General features: G+C 40.4%; 1 protein-coding gene across 3 annotated transcripts in view; it reads left to right on the forward strand.

The window, feature by feature from the left end:
• RABGAP1L (RAB GTPase activating protein 1 like) overlaps window positions 1–20,700 on the forward strand; it is a 230,141-nt gene that overhangs the window by 136,608 nt on the left and 72,833 nt on the right. For all 3 annotated transcript variants that reach the window (XM_065649001.1, XM_065649003.1, XM_065649002.1), the window contains 4 exons: window positions 1,374–1,448; window positions 5,131–5,256; window positions 6,637–6,780; window positions 20,073–20,114. In XM_065649001.1, coding sequence (XP_065505073.1) covers window positions 1,374–1,448; window positions 5,131–5,256; window positions 6,637–6,780; window positions 20,073–20,114 — 387 coding nt within the window. The remainder of the gene's footprint in view (window positions 1–1,373; window positions 1,449–5,130; window positions 5,257–6,636; window positions 6,781–20,072; window positions 20,115–20,700) is intronic.

The raw sequence follows: 20,700 nt of genomic DNA on the forward strand, positions 1-20,700 counted from the left end.
ATTCTATATAACGTACTTTAAAACCATGTAACCAATATAGACAAACGGCAAAGAGCTGCAAGTCACGGTTCAGTTTTTCACAAAGCTGCGGATATATTAGGAAATGTATGGATGAGATGTTTAGAAACAGTGACCTTTAAAGGAATACTCAGGTTGTATTCTTTACAGAAATCTGCTCTTCTGGAATCACGACAGAATTCCTTATAATCATTTATTTCTTAGTTTTTGCCCATCAGAATGAAAATGGTTTAAAGACCTTATGTTTTGGCCTCCAGTTGAACATTTCTGGCAGAAATTATTTGCAATTGTGCGAATACCGTTGGCTGGAAAGGAGTGGCGTCTGTGTTGGAGACACAATTCCTCTGACCTTTGGGAGAGGCAGGTTGGTCTCTCCGCACCTCGTAGGGCAGAGCCGGGTGGCGTTGGTTCCCCATCGCGCCCCGCGTTGGTTATTCGCCATCCCTCTGCTCAGTGAATTCGCAATCCCGATTTCATTCGAAACGTAAGCGCCATGTTCCAGTTCGAAACGTTCTCGTCCGTAAGCAGCCTCGGGGGCGGCGTTGGGACAAAGCGGATTTTCTGATTCAAGTGGCTCGTTCCTCCCCGGGGAACCTTGTCCTCCCGGTTCCCCTGCCGTGACCCTCATCCCTGGCTTCGCTCTCGGGATGCGTCTCTCTCCGATGTCAGTCCTGCTCCTGCTTATCCTTCCGCCAGTTTCCTCAAATTCTTAACATCCTCTGACATCTCTTTTAAAACAGTATCTGTCTTCTTGTCTCGGAAAAGCGAGGGGGAAGGAAAGGTTGGTTATTTTAGATTTGTTTTTGTAAGAGTAAGAAAAAGAGGAGCACGTCAGTCATAGCATAGGAAAAATGAGTCGTGTTCATTCTTCAGCACAAAAAGGACATGGAAAAAACTCTGTCTTTAGAAATTTTCAGGCTAGAGCAGTTCTCAGCGGTTTTCGAACAGCAAACCTCAACTCCTGTACTTTTGTGATGTCAGAACTTGTTTTTCCAATTACAAACAAGCCCTTTCCCCACAACACAAACCAACCTGGTTTTTAGATCATATTTGTTCTATGGTTAAAGTTATATCATTACCAATCTCAGCAGAATTATCCTTGATTGAGGTGAAGGGAAATCACATCCAACTCTTTTGAAAAATATTTGTAAAAATAAAAATTTACAAGCAGGGCATCTGTGGAAGATGGAGGGTGCCCTGGTGTGTTTTCCTGGGTGCCAGAATGGTTACAGCTTCACTCCCTCTGTGATTTTAGCCTTCCTAGAGTTACCTATTCTCAGTAGCTCTTTGATTATACAACATTTTGAAAACGCCTGTGTGCATTTTAAATATATGTTGACTTTTATTTTCTCTAGGCATACTCCGTCTATGACGAAGACATTGGCTATTGCCAGGGACAGTCTTTCCTTGCAGCTGTGCTTCTACTTCATGTGAGTTAATTGCAAAATGAAAGCTTTGATATTTGAAACCAAAGCAGCTTTAAAATCAGTAGTACTGTAACATGCTATTTGACAGATATTTACTGTCGTTTATTTGTCTGTATTCATTTTCCTCTTGTTGCTTTTTGGCAAGTAGTGACTAATGGTATCTATCTTTATGAATGTAGATTTCCTTTAGGAGAAATCCATTAAATTGTCAAGTACTTCTGTGTCAAAACCTGAAACTGATTTGTTACATATTAATATTTTCTTTTAATTTACTTGTCATGTAGGTGAATTCCCTTTGTGTTTATGGGGAATTTAGCTTTGGGAGCTGTTCTCAGAGTAGCTAACCAGAGAGAGCGGTCTCATTAATTTTCAGTGAGACTTGTTCTCCTAAGGACATTTTATAAAATCTTTTGAGTGAAAGCTGAATTTTAACCTTGCTATTTTAGCCTGTAACCAAAAGCTGTTCGAACTTTGATCTGTCGCTTCCTATATGTACACGTGCGTGTATGTATAGAGGTAGATAGATACACCTTTTTTTTTTTTTTTTTAATATTTGTGTGATGTTTTAACTTCGACGTATCGGCGGAAAAGCAGCACATTCAAGTAGTATGGATATTGTAAAGAATATCTGAATAAACCACCCAAAACCTCAACAACAACTCTTACTCAGGCTCTTGCCCGCTTTTGCTGTCAGGCTCTAATTCATAAATTATTGAACGTGGTTGAAATACATTTCAGATTGTGGGTTTGCGTTGGCTGTTGGTGGTAGGTGTGTTACACATGCACTTCCTAAGACATCTAGAACTCAAATTCAGATTAATTTAAGCTGTAATTCCTAGTGAGATCTATGACTCCTTGAAGACCTAAGGAGCAGGATACACAGTGACAGTGTTACCAAGAAGCTTTGGGTTCTTTAAGGATAAACCTGAAATTAGTCACATTATTGCAATCCCACGTATACTGCAAATTAGCTTATCTCACAGTTGTTTTGCAATTAACTTTTTACCCAAGGAAGGATTTTTGGGTAAAAGAATAATCCATTTTCAATACCGGAGTTGTTTAGAAATGAGTGGGTGTCACGCTTGTAACATTTGACTAATGCTTCAGCTCCTCTCGCGGAGTCGTGCGCTGTCATTGCTGTCGAGAATCACCTCCGTTCTTTGTGTTCCTGGAGGCAGAAGAAATTGCCCTGTACGCGGGGAATACTAAATGGCAATTGTGCTCATTTTCACGTGCCCTTTGTAACATTTTGCTTTCACAATAGGATATTAGACTGAAATAATCAGAGAAGAGGGGGGCAGGGAAGCGGTCTCAATGAGCTCATCTACGTTGGGAGCTTCCCAGGACATCCTCAAACTCTCGTTTTTCCCAAATTCACCAACCAATCCCTATCCTGTGAACGCTTTTGAGACACCCTCTAACTCTTGTGTCTTTGCATGGGTTTCTGGACCCCTGCATTTCCCTCGTTTCTGGGTCAGGGTATCCTTTCTCTGCACTGTAGATACGTTTCAGGGATGGCTGGGTAGCCTGAACCTCCATCCTGGCTTTTTGTGATTTTGCTACTTGGATAAAATTCCCATCAAAGGCGAGCAGGTAACTCACAGGCGGACACTGTTGCCAACTCTCATCATTTTACTGTAAGTCTCACAGTATTTGATTATTTTTATTCTTGTTGCCTGCCTCTCTGAGTCATTGCTGTGTGAAAAACTAAAACCTCATTTTAAAACATGGCACATTTCTGGCTTTTGTGACTCCAAAGAAAATATAATAAGAGGCAAATACCTAAATGCCAAAAATCGGAATGGAAGCACCAAAAATTTGCTTTGTTTAAAATAAGAAAGGAAGACGTGATTTACGATTTTGAATCCTTGGGGCTGGTAATGCTGGAGAACCTCCCTCCGCTGCGAGCGAGGGCTCGGTGGCCTCTGCCTGTAAATGCCTTTGGCCCAGCACTCGCCTCCGTTCCCCCTCCCTGGCTCGGAGGAGGAGTGGTTGTCACTGCACGTGTGTCTGATCAAACACGCAGGATGGTGTGCTTGTGCATGAGCATCCGTCATCTTGTTAGAAATAATTGTTGCCTTACCCAAAAAAAAAAAAAAAAAAGGAAATTTGCATTCATCTACTATAGAGCAAATTCAAGAAATTCAAGGCTTTTGGTCAGGGTAAAACTACTTCTTCCCTTTACTTTGTCTGCAGCTTTTATCTGCTGTCAGCGAGGATCATTCCATGTGATAAAAGATGCCCAAGAGCTTCTCCTGGGCAAATGTAGCCTGGACAGGTCGCTAGCTGCTGATCTGGCAGTTCTTTGGGCACGTTGGTTACTCTCATATATGCTTTCTGAAAATTAAAATGAAAGTGTCTGCCCACAGCCCTGGAGACAGACCATAATCGTAGCCTGAACCGTAAAAGATGAAACCCTGGAGGTAAATATCAAGAGGCTAAAATTCTCTTTGAAGAAAATCCCGAGCTTTTTTCTGTAGCTGATACTTGATACGGGGTTGGCAAGAGGCTGAATGAGCAAATATACGAAAAGGTCAAGAATTGTCATTCTTGATACTCAATAATTGTTTTTATTTGTTCCAATCTGGCGCTTGCAAAAGAAAGGTTGTTTTTAACTGTGGCTGAAAACCTGGTTTGGGGCGTGCGGTGACCGCGCGTGCGCCTGTCTCGTTATTGCGGTACCCGAAGGTGCCGGGGAGGAGGGGGAGTTGGAATCATAGAATCATTAAGAGTTGTCTGATCGGTGGAGGTTTCATGACAAATTCGATGTTCAGTGGGCTCAGGCCAAGAAGTGTAACTTGAGAGCGGCTCAGGCAGCTTGTCTGTAGTGCCGCCTTCTACAGCTTGGCTGGGTGAGAAGTTTCGGTCGAAATGGAATAGAGGTTATTGGAGATAGGGCTTCTGAAAAAGTCGTGATGTGAATAGGTGGGATCAGCCCCCCGAGCTTCGGTTGGTTCTGAAGGCAAAATTTGTTATTTCCTTATTCATCTTGGGAAGCCTGGCTTCAGAGAGCTTCGTGTGCCAAGGTTTGGATAAAAGTAGATGAGCCTTATACTCACTGAAGGTTTGTTATACCTTAGGTCTCCTCTAAAGGTCTTTTAACCAAGTCCTCCTCAGTAGAAATCACTGTTGTGAGTTGCGGTCCTTTCCTTTTTCCTTTCCTTTTTCCTTTCCTTTTTCCTTTCCTTTTTCCTTTCCTTTTTCCTTTCCTTTTTCCTTTCCTTTTTCCTTTGCTTTTTCCTTTGCTTTTTCCTTTGCTTTTTCCTTTGCTTTTCCCTTTGCTTTTCCCTTTGCTTTTCCCTTTGCTTTTCCCTTTGCTTTTCCCTTTCCATTTTTGTTCTGCAGCTGAGAGCTGTGTACTGGTCATTCTCACACCTATTCAGCAGACAGAATATGATGACAATTTTGCTGCTGTAGGGCTGTATGCTCACATTAACCTGCGATACGATCCCACATTTTCTCAAAGCAGGTCTCACAGAGCCAAATCAAGGTACTCATCAAGCAGAATAGTCCCCTTGAGATTTTAGTTGCCTGATTCGACATTCGGAGTGTTTTGCTGAAAATGTTAATATATCCCCGGTTCTGAATTTGTCATGCATGAGGTGTTTGAGTGTGCGTATTTGTGTAAGGAATTTCCAGCCTCAACGCCGTTTTTAAAATGACGGTTTTGTATTTTTCCAAACAGATGCCGGAGGAGCAGGCGTTCTGTGTGTTTGTGAAAATAATGTATGACTATGGCTTGAGGGACCTCTACAGAAATAACTTTGAAGATCTCCATTGCAAATTTTTCCAGCTGGAGAAGTTAATGCAGGTGGGGCCAGGGTAACAAATTCTTCTACTTTTATAAATGGAAATACTGACATGAAGAAGAGATTAATGCTTTGCAAGCTACTGCACAACAAAGGCCACCTCTAAAAAGAGAGGGGGTAGAACCGAAGCAGGGGAGCTTAATATCTGGATCCAAGCGTTGCGAGTCAGATTTATTTCTAATTTATTTTGCCTTTTGTATGCCAGTCTGCTGCTAATCTTTGGATCCAAGCGGAGTAGGCACCTGTCTGGTTTTTTTTCCCCTCTCTGTGTTTGCTTATTGTCTCTCTTCTCTGTTTCGTGATGTTGCTTAGAGAGAATGTCTCTGTTCTATTAAGGCCAGAAAATCTTTTGGGCTGCCACCACCAGTGTCCTACTTTCTGTGAATTATGTCGATGGTTAAGAGGTCCGGTATATCAGGACATCCTGATACTTATGAAATACTAATCCGCTGTAGGTCATTTTGTAGATTTTACTGTGTTTTCAATACGTTGTTCTTTTTTCAGATGGAATTATTTCATAGAGCAATTTAACATAAATAAGCAGCTGCAAGTTTTACACATTGTTGTTCTGACTAATAAGCAGTTACTAACAGTCCATGAAGGTTTGACCTGCGCTTCTGTGAGCACAGTGAAAGCGGCTGCTGAATTCGGCTCCCACAGATGACCATATGTACCTCTGTGAGATACATTAAAACCAAACAAACCAGACCACTGTTAATTTAATGATCTTTTTTTCTCGGATGTCAAATGGTGCCTATTTCCTACTTGGTGGAGTAGAATTACATAGTAATTAATTTGATACTTGACTTTGGCATATGGTCTTCTCAATGTTAACATAGGTTAACAAAGATATTTACTGTATTAACTGAATATTAATATATTGGCGTTGTACAGTAGGATTATTGGTGTATATTTTGTGCTGCTTATACGTGTTCCTTGTTAGAGAAGTTGTCTGCTGGAGCTGCGTGCTTTGCTGCTTTCAGGCTCCGCAAGGTGAACTCCTTGTTCTTGTATCTCATGGTTTTTTAGCAGCAGCTTTTACAGCAAGACAGTGAAAGAATAGCTTAAAAATACAGACCATGCATGACATAGATTTCACAACCGCTCTGCCTTTCGACTGTTGACGATTTCGTAGTTTCTCAGTATAATCTTGGTACATTATTTGATACTGTGATAGAATCCGCAGTACAGATATCTTACTAAAAACTATAACCATGGACACTAAAATTTATGAAGAAACATATTTCCATCACTTGAAAGAAGCCAGGATTTCACTTTGTTGTGTTTTTCAGTGTTTAGCAACCTGGTACTTCGTGGCAGCATAGATGACGACCTCGGATTAAGGAGTAATACTGAAGCAGTTATTTTTCCCTTTTCTCCAGGAGCAGTTACCCGACTTGTACAGCCATTTCTCAGACCTCAATCTGGAAGCTCATATGTACGCATCCCAGTGGTTCCTCACTCTTTTTACTGCCAAGTTTCCACTCTGCATGGTCTTCCACATCATTGACTTGCTACTCTGCGAGGTAAAAATACTCGAATCAGAAAGCCTTTTCTCCACCCCACGAATGTTTCCTCTCTTTTTATTTCATTTTTTGTCGGAGTCATTTACTGTTTAATTTCAAAATGCGTGTAACTGAGTTGTGTAGAAACCATGGTTATATTGGAGAGAAGATGTTCAGTGGGATGCTGGTTTCATTTTAAAATTAGAACCGTGGATTGCCTCGTTCTTTGCTAAAGGTTCTAATTAAGAATATCTGATGCACGTATCTGTTCTTCATTTAATTTGTTAAAAAATTTATTCAAAGTTAGGAATTCTGATTTCGTGAGGATACCTAGTAGTAAAAGTCTAGCAGGCTTTTAGAGACAAAGCTCTCTAGATTGTCTGATTCAGAGTGCCCAACCACAGCACAGGTATTGCAGGTTGCTTTATGGCCTGATATTAAACAAATCGTGAGAACTACCAAACAGCACAGTTGAATGAAGCTCTTTTGATTTTTTTTACCCTATTTCAATAAGGAATGCATTACTCCAGATACAAAATGGCATGTTTCTGTATTGTAAACCTATCTGCACTTCCTTCAGAAAAACGGAACAGATTGATAGTCTGGAGTGTTTATTTTGGTAAAATATTAGTACTTGCTTTTGTCACCAGGAAGTCAGGGCATCTGTGGAATTAAACCTGGTTTTGAACCTGCCACTGATTTCCTCTCTGATTGAAATGGGTCACAAACATTTTAAAAAAAAAAAAGAAAATTAAATTTTAATTTCTAGGGACTTAATGAGCATGAAACACTCTTGACGCTAGTTCATTGTGTTAATTTTTACTGTGAAGTATTTTACTTGCGAATTTTCAGGCTTGCTGCACGTGCCTTGATAGCATTTATCATTCAATATTGTCCATTACTCATAATGCAATATTTTTTTTCTGAAGAGTATTGCTGCTTCTGCATATTCGTGCTCAATTATCCAAAAGAGGTAGGTTAATACTGCCAGATATCCAAGTGAGTGCGAAAGGTAGTAATGGTGATTTCACATTTTCATATAAACACCTGAGCTCTCTTTCTTTCACGATGTCTTGATTATTTGAAGTAAGCAAACAGAAAAAGCAGAAAGATTGTTAGTTTTTCTGCTCTTTGTCATCTTTGCAGAGATGGTCGTGCAGCAGATGAACACAATCCCTTGATCGCTTTTGAGTCGTTAGTTAATTTTCAGAATGAGCTTCTGGTGTGGGTTTGATCATTCTTTGTCGGTTCAGTTTATTACATCATTCTGATCTTGATGTACAGCTGCTCTCAGAAATAACCATTTTAAGAGATCGTTTGTCAAGAAGTACAGAACCTCATTTCATACTGGTGATTACTGTGATAGCGGCATAGTTACATCCTGTCCAAAGCTCCCGCGCCTTTTATTATATTAAGCTCGATGATAAAATATGCTGAAGAAGTCTTTTAGTCATGCTGAATATAGATTTAATATTTAGAATGAAAAAAAATAGGAACCACTCTTGAAGCATTTGCGTTCATCTCACATCTGGCAGTGTTTATCTCAGCCTGTCTGGAGGAGTTACCCTGCGAAAGAAGGTGAAAGAATCCCAGAAGAAAGTGAGAGAGTCTGCTAGAGAAAGGGAAACTCGTTAGTGTTTGTAATCACATAAAGCTAAAGGAACCTCTTTTACAACAGCTAGAAATAAACCGAGAATGGTAAGGAAATGGATTTCAAGTGAGAAGATACATACAGACATCTTGAGAAAGAGCGGGGCAGCGCGTAGACGACACACGGAGGCACCCGCGGCGACCGTCGCAAAACCGCTCCGAAGATTCACGAGTCAACCCGCCCGAAGCGACAGGCGCGCCTGAGAACTGGTGGGAGGAGCGTAGATTAAAAATATATTAAAATAAAAAGCTAGTTGGCCCTCAGTGTAGAACAAAAATAAAATCTGAAGGCATATGGCCATAGACAGAATAAGAAAGAAACCATTCCTAAATGGAGGACTGAAATCGTACGGCAGAGCTGGCTGTCCAGGCAGCCTCCAGGAGTAGCGGAGCGGTCGAAAAATAATGTTGGCCTGCATTAACTTGTTGTTTTCTTTATCTCTGAACAAACAGCATGCCTGTAATGCCAGCAACTGGAAGGAGAAAAAACATCTGCAGCTGCTACCAGTGGAATGTATTCTTCCGAAAAAAAAAATCCTCCAAATCAAAAAGCTTTTGATGTGAACTGCCCTGTATTTTTAAAACAAGCTTCCAGCCTTCTCATTAATTTGTCATAGATACGGATGAATTTTAAATAGCCTTCAGCTTCCTTCCTGACCACGCTTTCACCACATCCCTGTCCTGCCTGTCGGTGACAAAATGTTTGCATCCTATGCAAGTCTTTTATGAACAAAAAATATTGGGAGAAGAAAAACAACTGGAGCCATTGCTGAATGGGTGCTGCCAACTAGTCATTCCGAGGGAGCCTCTCTGGTCCCCACGAAAATATTTGAATTGTGGGTGAACCATTGGCGTCAACCGAGAGTTTTTGCACGGGATTTGTCTTTTTAGTTCTTGGCTGTGGCCAGAAGAGTGAAATCGGTCCTTATAGATATTCTTCAACTCTCGATGCAGAGAGGACAAATTCCTGTTGGAAATGCTGGGGTTTTGCAGGTAGCCAGGGAGGTACGTTGCCTCACCTGTGAAAAAATAGTTAAATTTATGATGGGAATTAAGTTTTATTGAGAAATTTAAAAAATCCCATCAAAGCTTGTGTCATTACAGCTGAGATCTTTTTATCAGTCTCATTAAATATCACTCGAAAGAAGGAAGTATTTCATTTAAATTTATACAAATGTGGGACTTGCTGTGGTTCTCTATGTGATTGAGTTCTTTTATCCCGTTGTCTTCCGCTGACCTTCTGGTTTTTTTGAGCCTTCTTCAGGCTGTTGAGGATGTGGTTCAATGCCCAAATTACCCAAATTTCCAGTGGCCTTAGAATATCGTCTCAATAACCGCAGGAGAGAATCTGTTACCCGACCTCACCTAGAAATGGGATGGTTTGGAATTCTTTGTGTTTCCTATGACAGAAGCTTTAAGAAAATTTTGGACTTGCAGGCAGGTGCTCCACAGTGCTGTGGTACATATTATGAGGCTTAATACTCTGTAATAAAAACGCAAACCTCTTGATCCAGTTGAAAATTTTCATGTGATTACAGCAAACGGCGTGTTTTTGAGCCTGGCTACGTAGATAAATTTTAACGTCAGCATCAGCTGAAGATCTTTCTACAATGTTCCTTTGAGCTGCCCGTTTCGACTGCTTTATTTGTCTCCTCTCCTGTTGCTATTTCTGTTTGCATTGAAGAACAACTTTGTTGATGAAATTCAGAGTTGTATTTGGACCTGTCAGTCTTATCCATCAATATGACACTATGTTATTGAGCACTTGGTGAGCCTGCTCTGTTGTGCTGTCTCCTTTTGTTCCATTTAGAATTATTTATTTAAAGTCATGCTCAGAAATAGCGACTTGTCTAGGTGAAGCGTGCGTTGCTTAGATAGAGCTGTCCCCAGTGCAACGGCTGCACCTGCGTGTTGGCATTTAAATTCATTTTGCATTTTAAAATTTACAATTTAAAATGAAAATCTGTGTTTTGAAAGCACTAATAAGTGACCTTCAGTAGGCATTTAGAAGAGGGGGAAAAAAAAAACCCAACCAAACCCACAAACCAGTTGGCAGACAATTTATAAGCATTTCTTAAATTTCTGTTGTTTTTTCTGCTTAAAAAACCAAAATATTTTAACCGGTTGTGATATATACAATACTGCCTAAACTGAAGGAGATTCAAAGCTCAAGCTGTCATTCCATTACTAACCTAGAATTTGGGGATGCTATTGGAAACCTCCATTTTAAGTCAGTCTGGCTCTTTTCATGTGCAGTTCTTGGGGATATAAAATACTCAAGAATTCTGCTTCTCTCCTTTTAAGGAGTATATAAAAAACCCTACTACATGCTGCCTTTTCTGCACTGGTACAGATACTTTTATATTTTAGTGTCAGTAATTTGTCTCATTACAAACATCAATAGTTTGCTAAGATGCTGTTCTGTGATCAACACCGAGTAGAAGGGGATGCAACTGATTATCCATTTTGAATATGAAATAATTTAATGTTTTCTAATATAGCTAATAACAGAGAAGCGAAACTGCCTTTCACAGCACCACACAACAGCATAGGGGAAGAAGTGGGAACTGAAAGCTACCCTGTTTCCCCGAAAATAAGACAGGGTCTTTTATTAATTTTTGCTCCAAAACTTATGACTTTTTTTACATGTATAGCTGCATGGACACTATTTAAATTTACTTTTTTTATTAACTGTAACTAGGGCTTAGTTTTGGAGTAGGGCTTATATTTCAAGCATCTTCAAAAATCCTGAAAAATCATGCTAGGGCTTATTTTCGGGATAGGTCTTATTTTCAGGGCATCAGGGTAGATACCATCATTCCGTGGCCTTTATTGATCAACTGTTGCATTCAGAACTTTGTATAAAATAACTTCTGTAATTGGTTTTGAGAAACTATCTGTGATAGCGAAGACCGATGGGTGTTTTTAAACATCTTTTACAATGTGAGTGACTGGTGCTGGTAAGCGAGCACCTAGTGATTAGTAAAAATGTGGCACCACGTTTTGTAGATGTGCTCCCTGGGAGCGCTTCTTCCTAATGAAATAGTGAAAACCTCGGAAGAATTATAACTGTTGGCGCTGAAGATTTGATTTCTGTCTTCTGCGTGTCTTGCTGAAGGATGGATGTGCCAGGAAACACTGCGCCGTATGGTATCGCTCAGCCGATAAGACCGGTCGTCTCTGCGTGTTCGTACTAACGGAGTAGTAGATACCGTAATAGCCTGCTATTTTTTATCCGTCACTGTCAGATACTTCTGTGATGCCTCCAACAGAGTTGAGAAAGAGCAGATTAACATATTAATTTATTAAACTTCCTCAGGAATTGAGTCAGGAACAAGCCCACTTCCTCTGTAAATCTGCACTCAGATGAAATGTGAATTACATAAAATATTGTGTACAGTTGTTTACCTTCTGTAGATCTATAGGGGAGGAAAAATGGAACTTTTTAAAGTCAGCTGGTTTTGACACAGTGTCTGCATTCGTTAACCCTCCCAGTTATGAATGTTTCAATAAATCTTACAAAACATCAGATTGGGCTTGCTGGAAATGAGATCTCTTTTAGTAACAGCACGTGAAAAGCTGGGCTCAAATTCCAAGTAGATATAGATCTGTGCTGAAACTGCCTGCGTTATTTCGGTAATATTTGCAGAAGTAAAGTCAATGCCATACATGTGAGTTGGAAAAGGCTGGAGGGGGGTGTTTGTGTTCCTCCTGATGAATTTAAGTGCTTAGATTTTGGCATTTCGAGTGTGTCTTTCCTCCTCTCCATTCCTCTTTGCATTACGCCTGCTAGAGAGCTCAGTCTCTCTCCAAAATCTTTACATGAAACAGCAGTGGCTGATAAAGAGACTGGAAGGGTTTTATTTCCAAGACTGGTAGCTTGTAATTAGTTTAAGAAGCAAGAGAATAGGTTATCTCTCAGGCTCCGGATAGAAGACTAGAATTCAAACATGCATGTCCAGTGGTAATGCTGGTTTGCTACATTCAAGGATCTGTTGACATGTCATTATAATCTTTTTTTGTTGCAAAAACTTGAGGTCTGCAATGGAGTTTGATCAGCTTTTCTGGCCCTGGATGTTTTGCTTCTATGTATTTAGATGAGTTATTTAAAGCCATGCTAAAAGGAATTTTAGCATCATTTATCTGATGACTACAGCTGATGACTACGAGGGTTTTTTTCAGTACTACAACAGAAATTAAAGTAAAAAGAAAGGAAAAAAGGATGCAGTATTTGATTGTGTCCTTGATAGATGAGGAACTTCTTTTAAAGTTTTTGTATGTGCGTGTTTAAAACTTTCAGATTATGATAAAGAATTCAAAGTTGTTTTCAAACTGAAAGTCATAAGTGTAGGTGTTTGGATATTAAATTTCAATCAAGAGCAGAAATATTTGAGGTATCTAATGCAGTGTTCTGTATTGCCACAGGGACAGGGGAACACCAAATGCTCTGTTAACTTTTAAAGCTACACAGAATTTATAAGAATTCGAGCTTGGACTGAGAAGAGTATTTTAATAGAGTACATCTAAGATGTTCTTGGAGAGCCGCCGGGTTTAATATAACGCTTTACACTATGTTGTCCAGCTGTTCCTGTGAGCATCTGTAATTTATGCATCTTCCATTCAGAGCTACAGCTTGTTTATCCCAAAAATAACAAGGCTGGTGATAAATACTCAGCGTGAGCAAAGAAAACAGAGTCTCACAACAATCTGCAATTCAAGATAACTTCTGTGAACAGAAGGTACCTTTTTGGTGACGCCGATAAATGTTGCTGGTCCTAAAATGTTGAGGCTGCTTCCGTTTCAGAAAATGTTTTAAGATACACATGACAAGTTACAGAAGATGAGGGACCTAAATGAGTGACCCGGTTTATGCTTTCGAGGGGAGACACATCTGATGCCACGTCACAGCCCGTCTCTGAATTACTTTCCCCATTGCGACTGAAATATTTTAGCCACTTACTAGTTGATGTGCACTTGGTTGGTTTTTCTAGGAATACAGTAAATTTCCATAATGCTTACTTAACACCAGTGCCATCTGCTGTATTTGAATAGCAGCATGTTCTAAAGCAGTCTTGGCAGTCCTCAAAAACGCTTCAGAAATAACGGAAGGAAAGCATCACGAATGGGAGAGAGATATTCCGTGAGCAAATCCAGAAAACTAAGCTAATTTGGGGACTGTTTTATAAAAAGAGGGTGGTGCAGTCTGCCTCTGCCAAAACACCTTCCGTTACTTTGTGCTTGGAATCCGAGGCCACACTGAATTTTCAAAGTACAGAACTGTGGTGTAGAGGGGAAAGAGAGAAGGGAGAAGAAACTGTTGGCCCTGAGGGTGGTGAGAGCCTGGCCCAGGTTGGCCAGAGAGGCGGTGGATGAACCATCCCTGGAGACATCCCAGGCCAGGCTGGACGGGGCTCTGAGCAACCTGAGCTGGTGCAGATGTCCCTGCTCAGGGCAGGGGGGGCACTGGGGGAGCTTTGGAGATCCCTTCAACCCAAACTACTCCATGATTCTAAGGTGAAGAGCGACCGCTGAGCAGCAGAGCAGGGAAGCAGGACGTGGATTCAACGCGGGCACGAACTGTGTTACGTGACCACATGTAGAGGGGCAGCGAGATAAGCTTCTCTGTCAGGAGATGTTCTGAACTCCTCGTCTTGTCTCCTCTCAAAAAGACTGGGCACCGGAAGATTCTGGACGTTTCTAACAACCATTCTCTGTTTCCGTACGAGAGCTGGCAGACCCGTCTCATCCACAGAGATGCGAGGCCTTTCTTTCTGTCCTCGTCGTGTGTGGATGGTGAGGCCCTTGATGCCTAGTGTGGGTTCAGGCCCCCTTCGTTGTCCTCATATTAATCAGGTTTGGAAAGAGAGAAAGGAATGTCTAAAGCCCCTGTAATTTAAACATCTGAAAACCAGAAAAGTCATTTGATTGTGTGGCCTGGTCAGGCAAATGGAGAAAGCACGCTGCCAGGCCATAACCAGCTGCCTGTGATTTAGGAACAGGCCACTGCAGAAATACCCCACGTCAGGGAGCAGTTTGGTATGTGGAAGTGATTTAAAGTTAATTTTTATCCTGTAAGAACAGTCACAGAAGCTGGAGAGGAAAAAGGACTAATCTCATAGCACTCTTTACCTTCAGTCAGCCGGAGCAACATCTCAGCAGCAAATTAGTGAAAATCATGCAAAACATGTAAACATTCACTAGCACTCCTAAATCCCATTCATTTCTGTTGAAAGCAACCAAACCAACCAAATTTCATGTGAAATCATACTAATGCAGGTTTATGGTTGCGTGGTAGTATTATTTATTGTGTGCCTTTTCATGCTGCAAAATACAGAGAAGTGACACAATAAATACTGAATCCCATGGTGCCCTTTTTACCATCTCCCTGGTACCTGCCTATCTAATAATTCAGTCAACTGGTTTTAATTGGGTTTCTTTATTATTCACAGCATCATAGTATCAGGATGGGGATTCCTGTATTTTCTTTTCTTCTTTCTTGCGTTACCACATTTGCTGTTGTGAGTTTTTGTAGTAAGCAATGTCTGTGGAGTCACAGGGGGAAGCCCAGTCTGAGAGGCTGGCAATACCTCATGCATTAACAGTAAGATCTCTGTGCGATTTGTTTTTTCTTTTTTTTTCTCTCTAACGTAACTGTTTAGCAAGAAAGCGTATCTGTTGCTCATACAAAGCTTGCTGGTTTATGTCGTGCGTTATTTGAATGAGAGTCAACCTTTCTTTGCCTTAGTTGTCTTGTCATTGGACCAGAATAAATGTACAAGATGTACAAACTGTATCTGAGGAAAAGATGTTAATTAACGTGCGTATCCCTGCAGAGTGTGGTCCAAGTCTGCCTTGCTTAAAAAGGGAAAATGGAGCTTCAGACCCATATATTTATGTTGTCAGCAGAATACATACATTTGTGACATTCCTAAAGTTTATTGTGTGCTCCCAACATATTAGAATTGCCAAACGCATGTTTTTGCTGGAAGCAGTCCAAAACATAAATAGAATTTTAATTCTCCTTTAGAGTTTGTAACCCCAATTACCCGCTGTGGCTCCTTTGAAAGAGCATGCAACTGAACACATAATTATGAAACACTTTCGAATTATGAAACAATGTCAAATTAACTTCAGCTGAATAGCTAATCTCTCCTAAAAAAAAAAAAAATTCACTTGTTAGAAAGCTAGAACAGATTAACTTGTTCTCCCGATGGCACATCATGCGAGCGTTGAGACTTCTCAGACCTCGAAGAGCTGCTCGGCTGATTTTCACATTTATCTTCTTTACCTGGTGCTGAACTTGAGCGGATATTGTATCGGTATCTTCACTTTCTTCTCCTACGTGTCACGCATACCTAGGAACAAAACCACAGATAAGGCATCAACATTAAATTAATTTTCTGTGTATTTTTTAAGAGATTCGTTTCCTATTGTTTGTGAAAATGATGCCCTGTAGTAACCAGAGGAAGGTCTGTCAGATGGTCTGGGTTGGAGAGGGAGAGGTGCTAGTATTTAATACACCCCAAGGCTTCCGTCATTAAAGAGAAGCTTTAAAACGGGAGATAAATTCCAAAGTTGTCCCCCATGCGAATGGTTTCCAGGTACTAGATGACGAAATAGTTTGGCCTGACTCTTGTGTCAGCTCCACACTTGGCCGTTGACCTTTGCCAGTAGCAAGTATTAGTTTCTGCCCCCATAACTCCTTTTTTTCCACTCTCTGGGTAGATTTGCTGGGTCAGATGGATAGATACACCTCCTCCCTTCTAAAGGAAACCACGAGCATCCTTTCTGGCACAGGGATCTCACTGAATACAAACTGGATGGTACAAAATCTGATTTTTACCATTCTCTGTTTGCTGTCCATTGTTCCTGATCTTTTCAGGCCTTTTTGAAAGTCATTTTGTATCAAAGTGCAGAGGGACTCAAACTGAGGACTCCTCAGAGAGAGCTTCTATGTGCAGAATGAATCTTGGCTTCAGAAGGGGTTAAGGAACTGTGAAAATCTTTCGCTAGAAGAGAGTTACCATAATAAGATTCCCGCTTATTTTCAGCCAGCCTTAATTTCAGTGCACATGTATCATTTGCAGTAAGTGTTTCATTTTTACAGTCTTATGAGATGTACTTTTGCTGTTTTGCCCATGAGAATGTTAGCTACAACCTCTGCTGGAAATTACCATCTTTCAACATCTGATCCAGATAAGTGGATGTTTCTGTGAAGCCCAATCTTAAGGAGTTAAATGGTGACCTGCTGGATGGTGAGTGTTCATCCCAGTAGGTGTGAAGGGTTATTCTGCAAAACTGTGCTCTTTCCTCCTGACTAAGTGCTGCCCTACGGAGGTCTTTATAGAACGGAGAACAGTCACCGTGGCAGTCAGCAGGAGCCATAAGGAGGATGTATGACACCACAAACTCCAAAATTTTCCCTTTCTTGACCCTTAACTTACTGTCTTGACTGCAGAATAGTATCTTTTAAAAATCTTTTTAATGATATCTTAAAGAGTCGTCTGCTTTGGGATGGGCTTGTTCCTTCTCCAGAAATCCTGAGCTCAGTGAGATGTGCTAAAACACTCAAGGCCTCTATATAAGCTTAAGAGGCTTCTTAAATTTGGCATCTGTTGGAAAATAGAAAAGACACTGTGCAGAGGCTGAACTCGGCAGATAAGCCTCCAAGACAAGCTGTCAAAGAACGTGCTGGTGTTGTGCAGAAGGGCAGCTGCGGGCTGGGTGGAGGACGATGTCCACACGCCGCATCCCCGAGGCTGCGACTCCTCCTTCCTGCGCTCTGTAGCAGCAAAGCCTCTCGGGTTGAAAACCAAGAGAACGGCCACATCGTTGAGCAGCGATGTGATGTGATGACAAGCCCTTAACCATTCCTGTGCTCTTAGAACAGTTCTTGTCTAGTAAGCGGATATTTGTAGTGCTGACTGTTGTATATTAAAAAATAACAACTGTTTAGGTAATCACGAACAACTTCCACATTTGCAAATTCTTTAAAACATTAAGATGAAATCTGCATGATATTAAAGCATTTATTTCCAAATGCTTAGTTAAACAGATGAACTTTGATTTTAAAAAGTAATTATCCAAAACTTACTTAATATGTGCTTCCTTTTCCTCTGTGGATGATTTGTATGTACTTTCATGTTTCCATTATAGAATTGCTGGAGGGACATTACAAGCCATGATTTATGTGTCTGGTGCACATTGGTATTTTTGGTCCTTGTTCTAAAATAGATTAAGAAGTTTAAGCTGAATCTTATCAATCAGCATGTGGCAAATGAAGTAGGATTTTAAATAAGGGATTGTGGAAAAATGAGCTGAGCCTTTTTTTTTCGTAATCATAACCATTAAACTTGGCTATGTCAGAATAGTCTTGCGCGCATTACAAAAAAATCACCTGTGAGCTGCCCCTTTGCCTGGTGGGGCAAAAAAAGAGCTGGGGATCCTCAGGGCAGGAGGAAACCGATTTCTGCTGGTTTTGCCATCCGTGTCAAGAACGATCATGTAAGAGCAGTGCCAGGGCAGAGTTTGATTACTTGGACTTCAGGAATGATGTGAGTTTCAGGCAGGTCAGAAAAAAATTTAGAAAATAAATGTGTGTTGGGGGTTGGTTGATTGGTTTGGGGTTTTTTTGTGGTTTTTGGTGGTTGTTTTTGTTTTTTGTAATGCTATAAAATACACAGGACACTAATTGCTCAGTAATCCTACAATTGCGCATAGTGGTCCTAGTGATAAAATAATAAAATTGGATCAACCAGTCAGTTAAAAAGGAAACAACCAGTTAGTTAATAAGAAAACACAATGCTTGTGCTGGCTCGTAGTTATTACTCTTATTTATAGTGTGTATGTTCATATCAAATCCTCCCTGGTAGGAAGTAAAAGTTGTTAATGTCATGACTATGCGGAATTAACTGGGGCTTCAGAATGATACTTGGAATAAACCTGAGAGCACTATAAACTGAATTTTCCACTGCTGGTGCTTCAGTGTTACCAGTGTCATGTCTGAAATTCACAACCAGACATTCTTCTATTAAAATGAGGTATGAAAAGTAATATAACTGTTGTTGTACTTGAAATATTTGTTATCCTGTTTGGAAGAAGAACTTCCTATAAATGAGCTGAAGTTCAGTCTTGCTACAATTGTGACCCCTAGTGGAAAAAGTCAGTTTGTTACCGTAATGATTATGCATCGAATTGCAGAGTAATTCACAGAGTGTTGCAATATTCATTATGTGTAATGTCGTAGCATTTCCAAGACTCATTAATGGTAGAGTCCCTTCAAGGCATCATCCTATCCATATAAAAAAAGAGAAAGAGTTTCTTCCCAAGGATGCCTCTGAAAAGTCTCTGCAGATTTTTATAAAAGCTGATTTTTACAGAAATACGGTCTCGGGCTTTCAGGAAGAAGTTTGGAAAAATACTCAATTGCAGAAGCAGAAATTTCTTGGAGAAAGTTCCTTTACAAAAAGTCTCGTTGTTACCCCACAACAACATGTATTGCAGTGACTGTATCACTTGTGTGCAAATCTGTTGAGTCATTTTTAGATACCAGCTCTGAAGGACATTATAAGTAAAGATTTATCATGCCATGATTATGAGGCAGGCAAGAAGATTTGGAAAATATAATCTCGGAAAACAGTCTGAACACAAAGTACATAATACAGCAAACAGGAAGTGTCTATGGTATTTTTCATATTTAGATGAACACAAAGGTATTTATAATCTAGAATAACCAAGATTTGGAGAGTCCCTTCCGTCAGCAGAGCCGCGGGGCTGCCCGGGCTGGGTTTCCATACGGGACCCCAAGAGCAGTTTCATTCAGGCTGCTCCAAAGGAGCCTCATTCAGGGTATTTCCTCTGAAAAAATCTGAAGGTCTTCATTGTCAAAATGAGAAGAAGTCAAATAGGAGCAGAGGAATGCTATTTCATATTTTTATATAAAACAAGTGAAAATGTAGCCTTTTTCACCCCTCTGTAGTAAAACAGTGGAGCAGTTTTTGCGTTCTTTGATTTTTTTTTTTTAAATAATCAGAGGTTGCCATTTTATTATTTGCTAAACGGATTTCTTTGCACTTGTTTTTCCAGCTTTTATAAACTAGAAAGCAGACTATTTGATACAGACATCAATTTGCTGACCTATGAAATAGTTTCGATTTTTGGTCGAGAATAGAAGAGAGGTGTATTTTGTACTTGATTTTGGGTGGTTTTGTGTGTCTGTGTGGTTTTTTTGGTGTTGTTTCAATTTAAGCATGAGAGATTGTACATGATTAATCAAAGCTCAGCTCAGTTACTTGGCAAAAATCCTATCAGCTAGAATATTTATTACATTTCCTTGATGCTCTGCTTGTTACAATATTCTGCACCGTTCGTGAAAACCAGCATTGACGGGTATGAAACGATGGAGGCATGTCCTGTCACACCCAGAGCAACCGATGGATTGAACAGTGAGATTCCAAAAGCTCCAAAGAACCGTCGTCTTCGCCGGCCGGGAGTTTGGAAACTGCCTTGGGGCTTTAATGATGAACTTTGAAGTGTAGCAGGGAAAAGAGCAGCATTCCCCGGGGATTTGCAGCATCTAGTTATGATGCCACGTGGCGATAAGTAATAGAGAAAAGAGATTTGTATGCTGGGACTGATTGAAGTCTTTTTCATCTTATTTTCAGGGTATGAACATCATCTTCCACGTAGCCTTGGCTCTTTTAAAGGTAAGTCATTGATTAGAAGGTTTTTAAATTTTATTTTGTTAAACTGTAGGGAATATTTTCACAGCTTAATGTATCATGTCTAAAGGAACAATAACAGTGGTACCTCTGGAGGAGGGAACAGAGGAGAAATATCCTCCATTTGGATACAGTTGTCTTCAAAACTGTGCTTACAGTAGATCTGCTTTTATTAAAGCTAATCGTGTCATAAAGTTCCTGGAACGAGTGCAGTCTAAGGATTTAAATGTCTCATGTGTAATTACTATTAAGAAAACAACTTCCATTCCACAGCATCTTTGGTTTGTGGCTGGGTTCTTTCATATAAATATTTGAGAAACGTGATCGGATATTATTTGTATCAAATGTATTTGTAACGTCAGGAGAGGAATAGAAGGATTTTATAATATGAGGACCTTCTGCCTTTGGCTGCAACACAGGATTTACCTAAATAAACAAACCCATTAACTTATAGGTAGAGCATTGGCCCTTTTGATGCCAATGAGACAGCTCCGAGTTAACTTACATTAACCTCCACAGGTTGGCACTGGCTGAAATCCAGTCCGCGTGCAGGCACGGGCTGCGGAATTTG

The sequence above is a fragment of the Caloenas nicobarica genome, chromosome 20 (assembly GCF_036013445.1).
Source record: "Caloenas nicobarica isolate bCalNic1 chromosome 20, bCalNic1.hap1, whole genome shotgun sequence".
Taxonomy (NCBI): domain Eukaryota; kingdom Metazoa; phylum Chordata; class Aves; order Columbiformes; family Columbidae; genus Caloenas; species Caloenas nicobarica.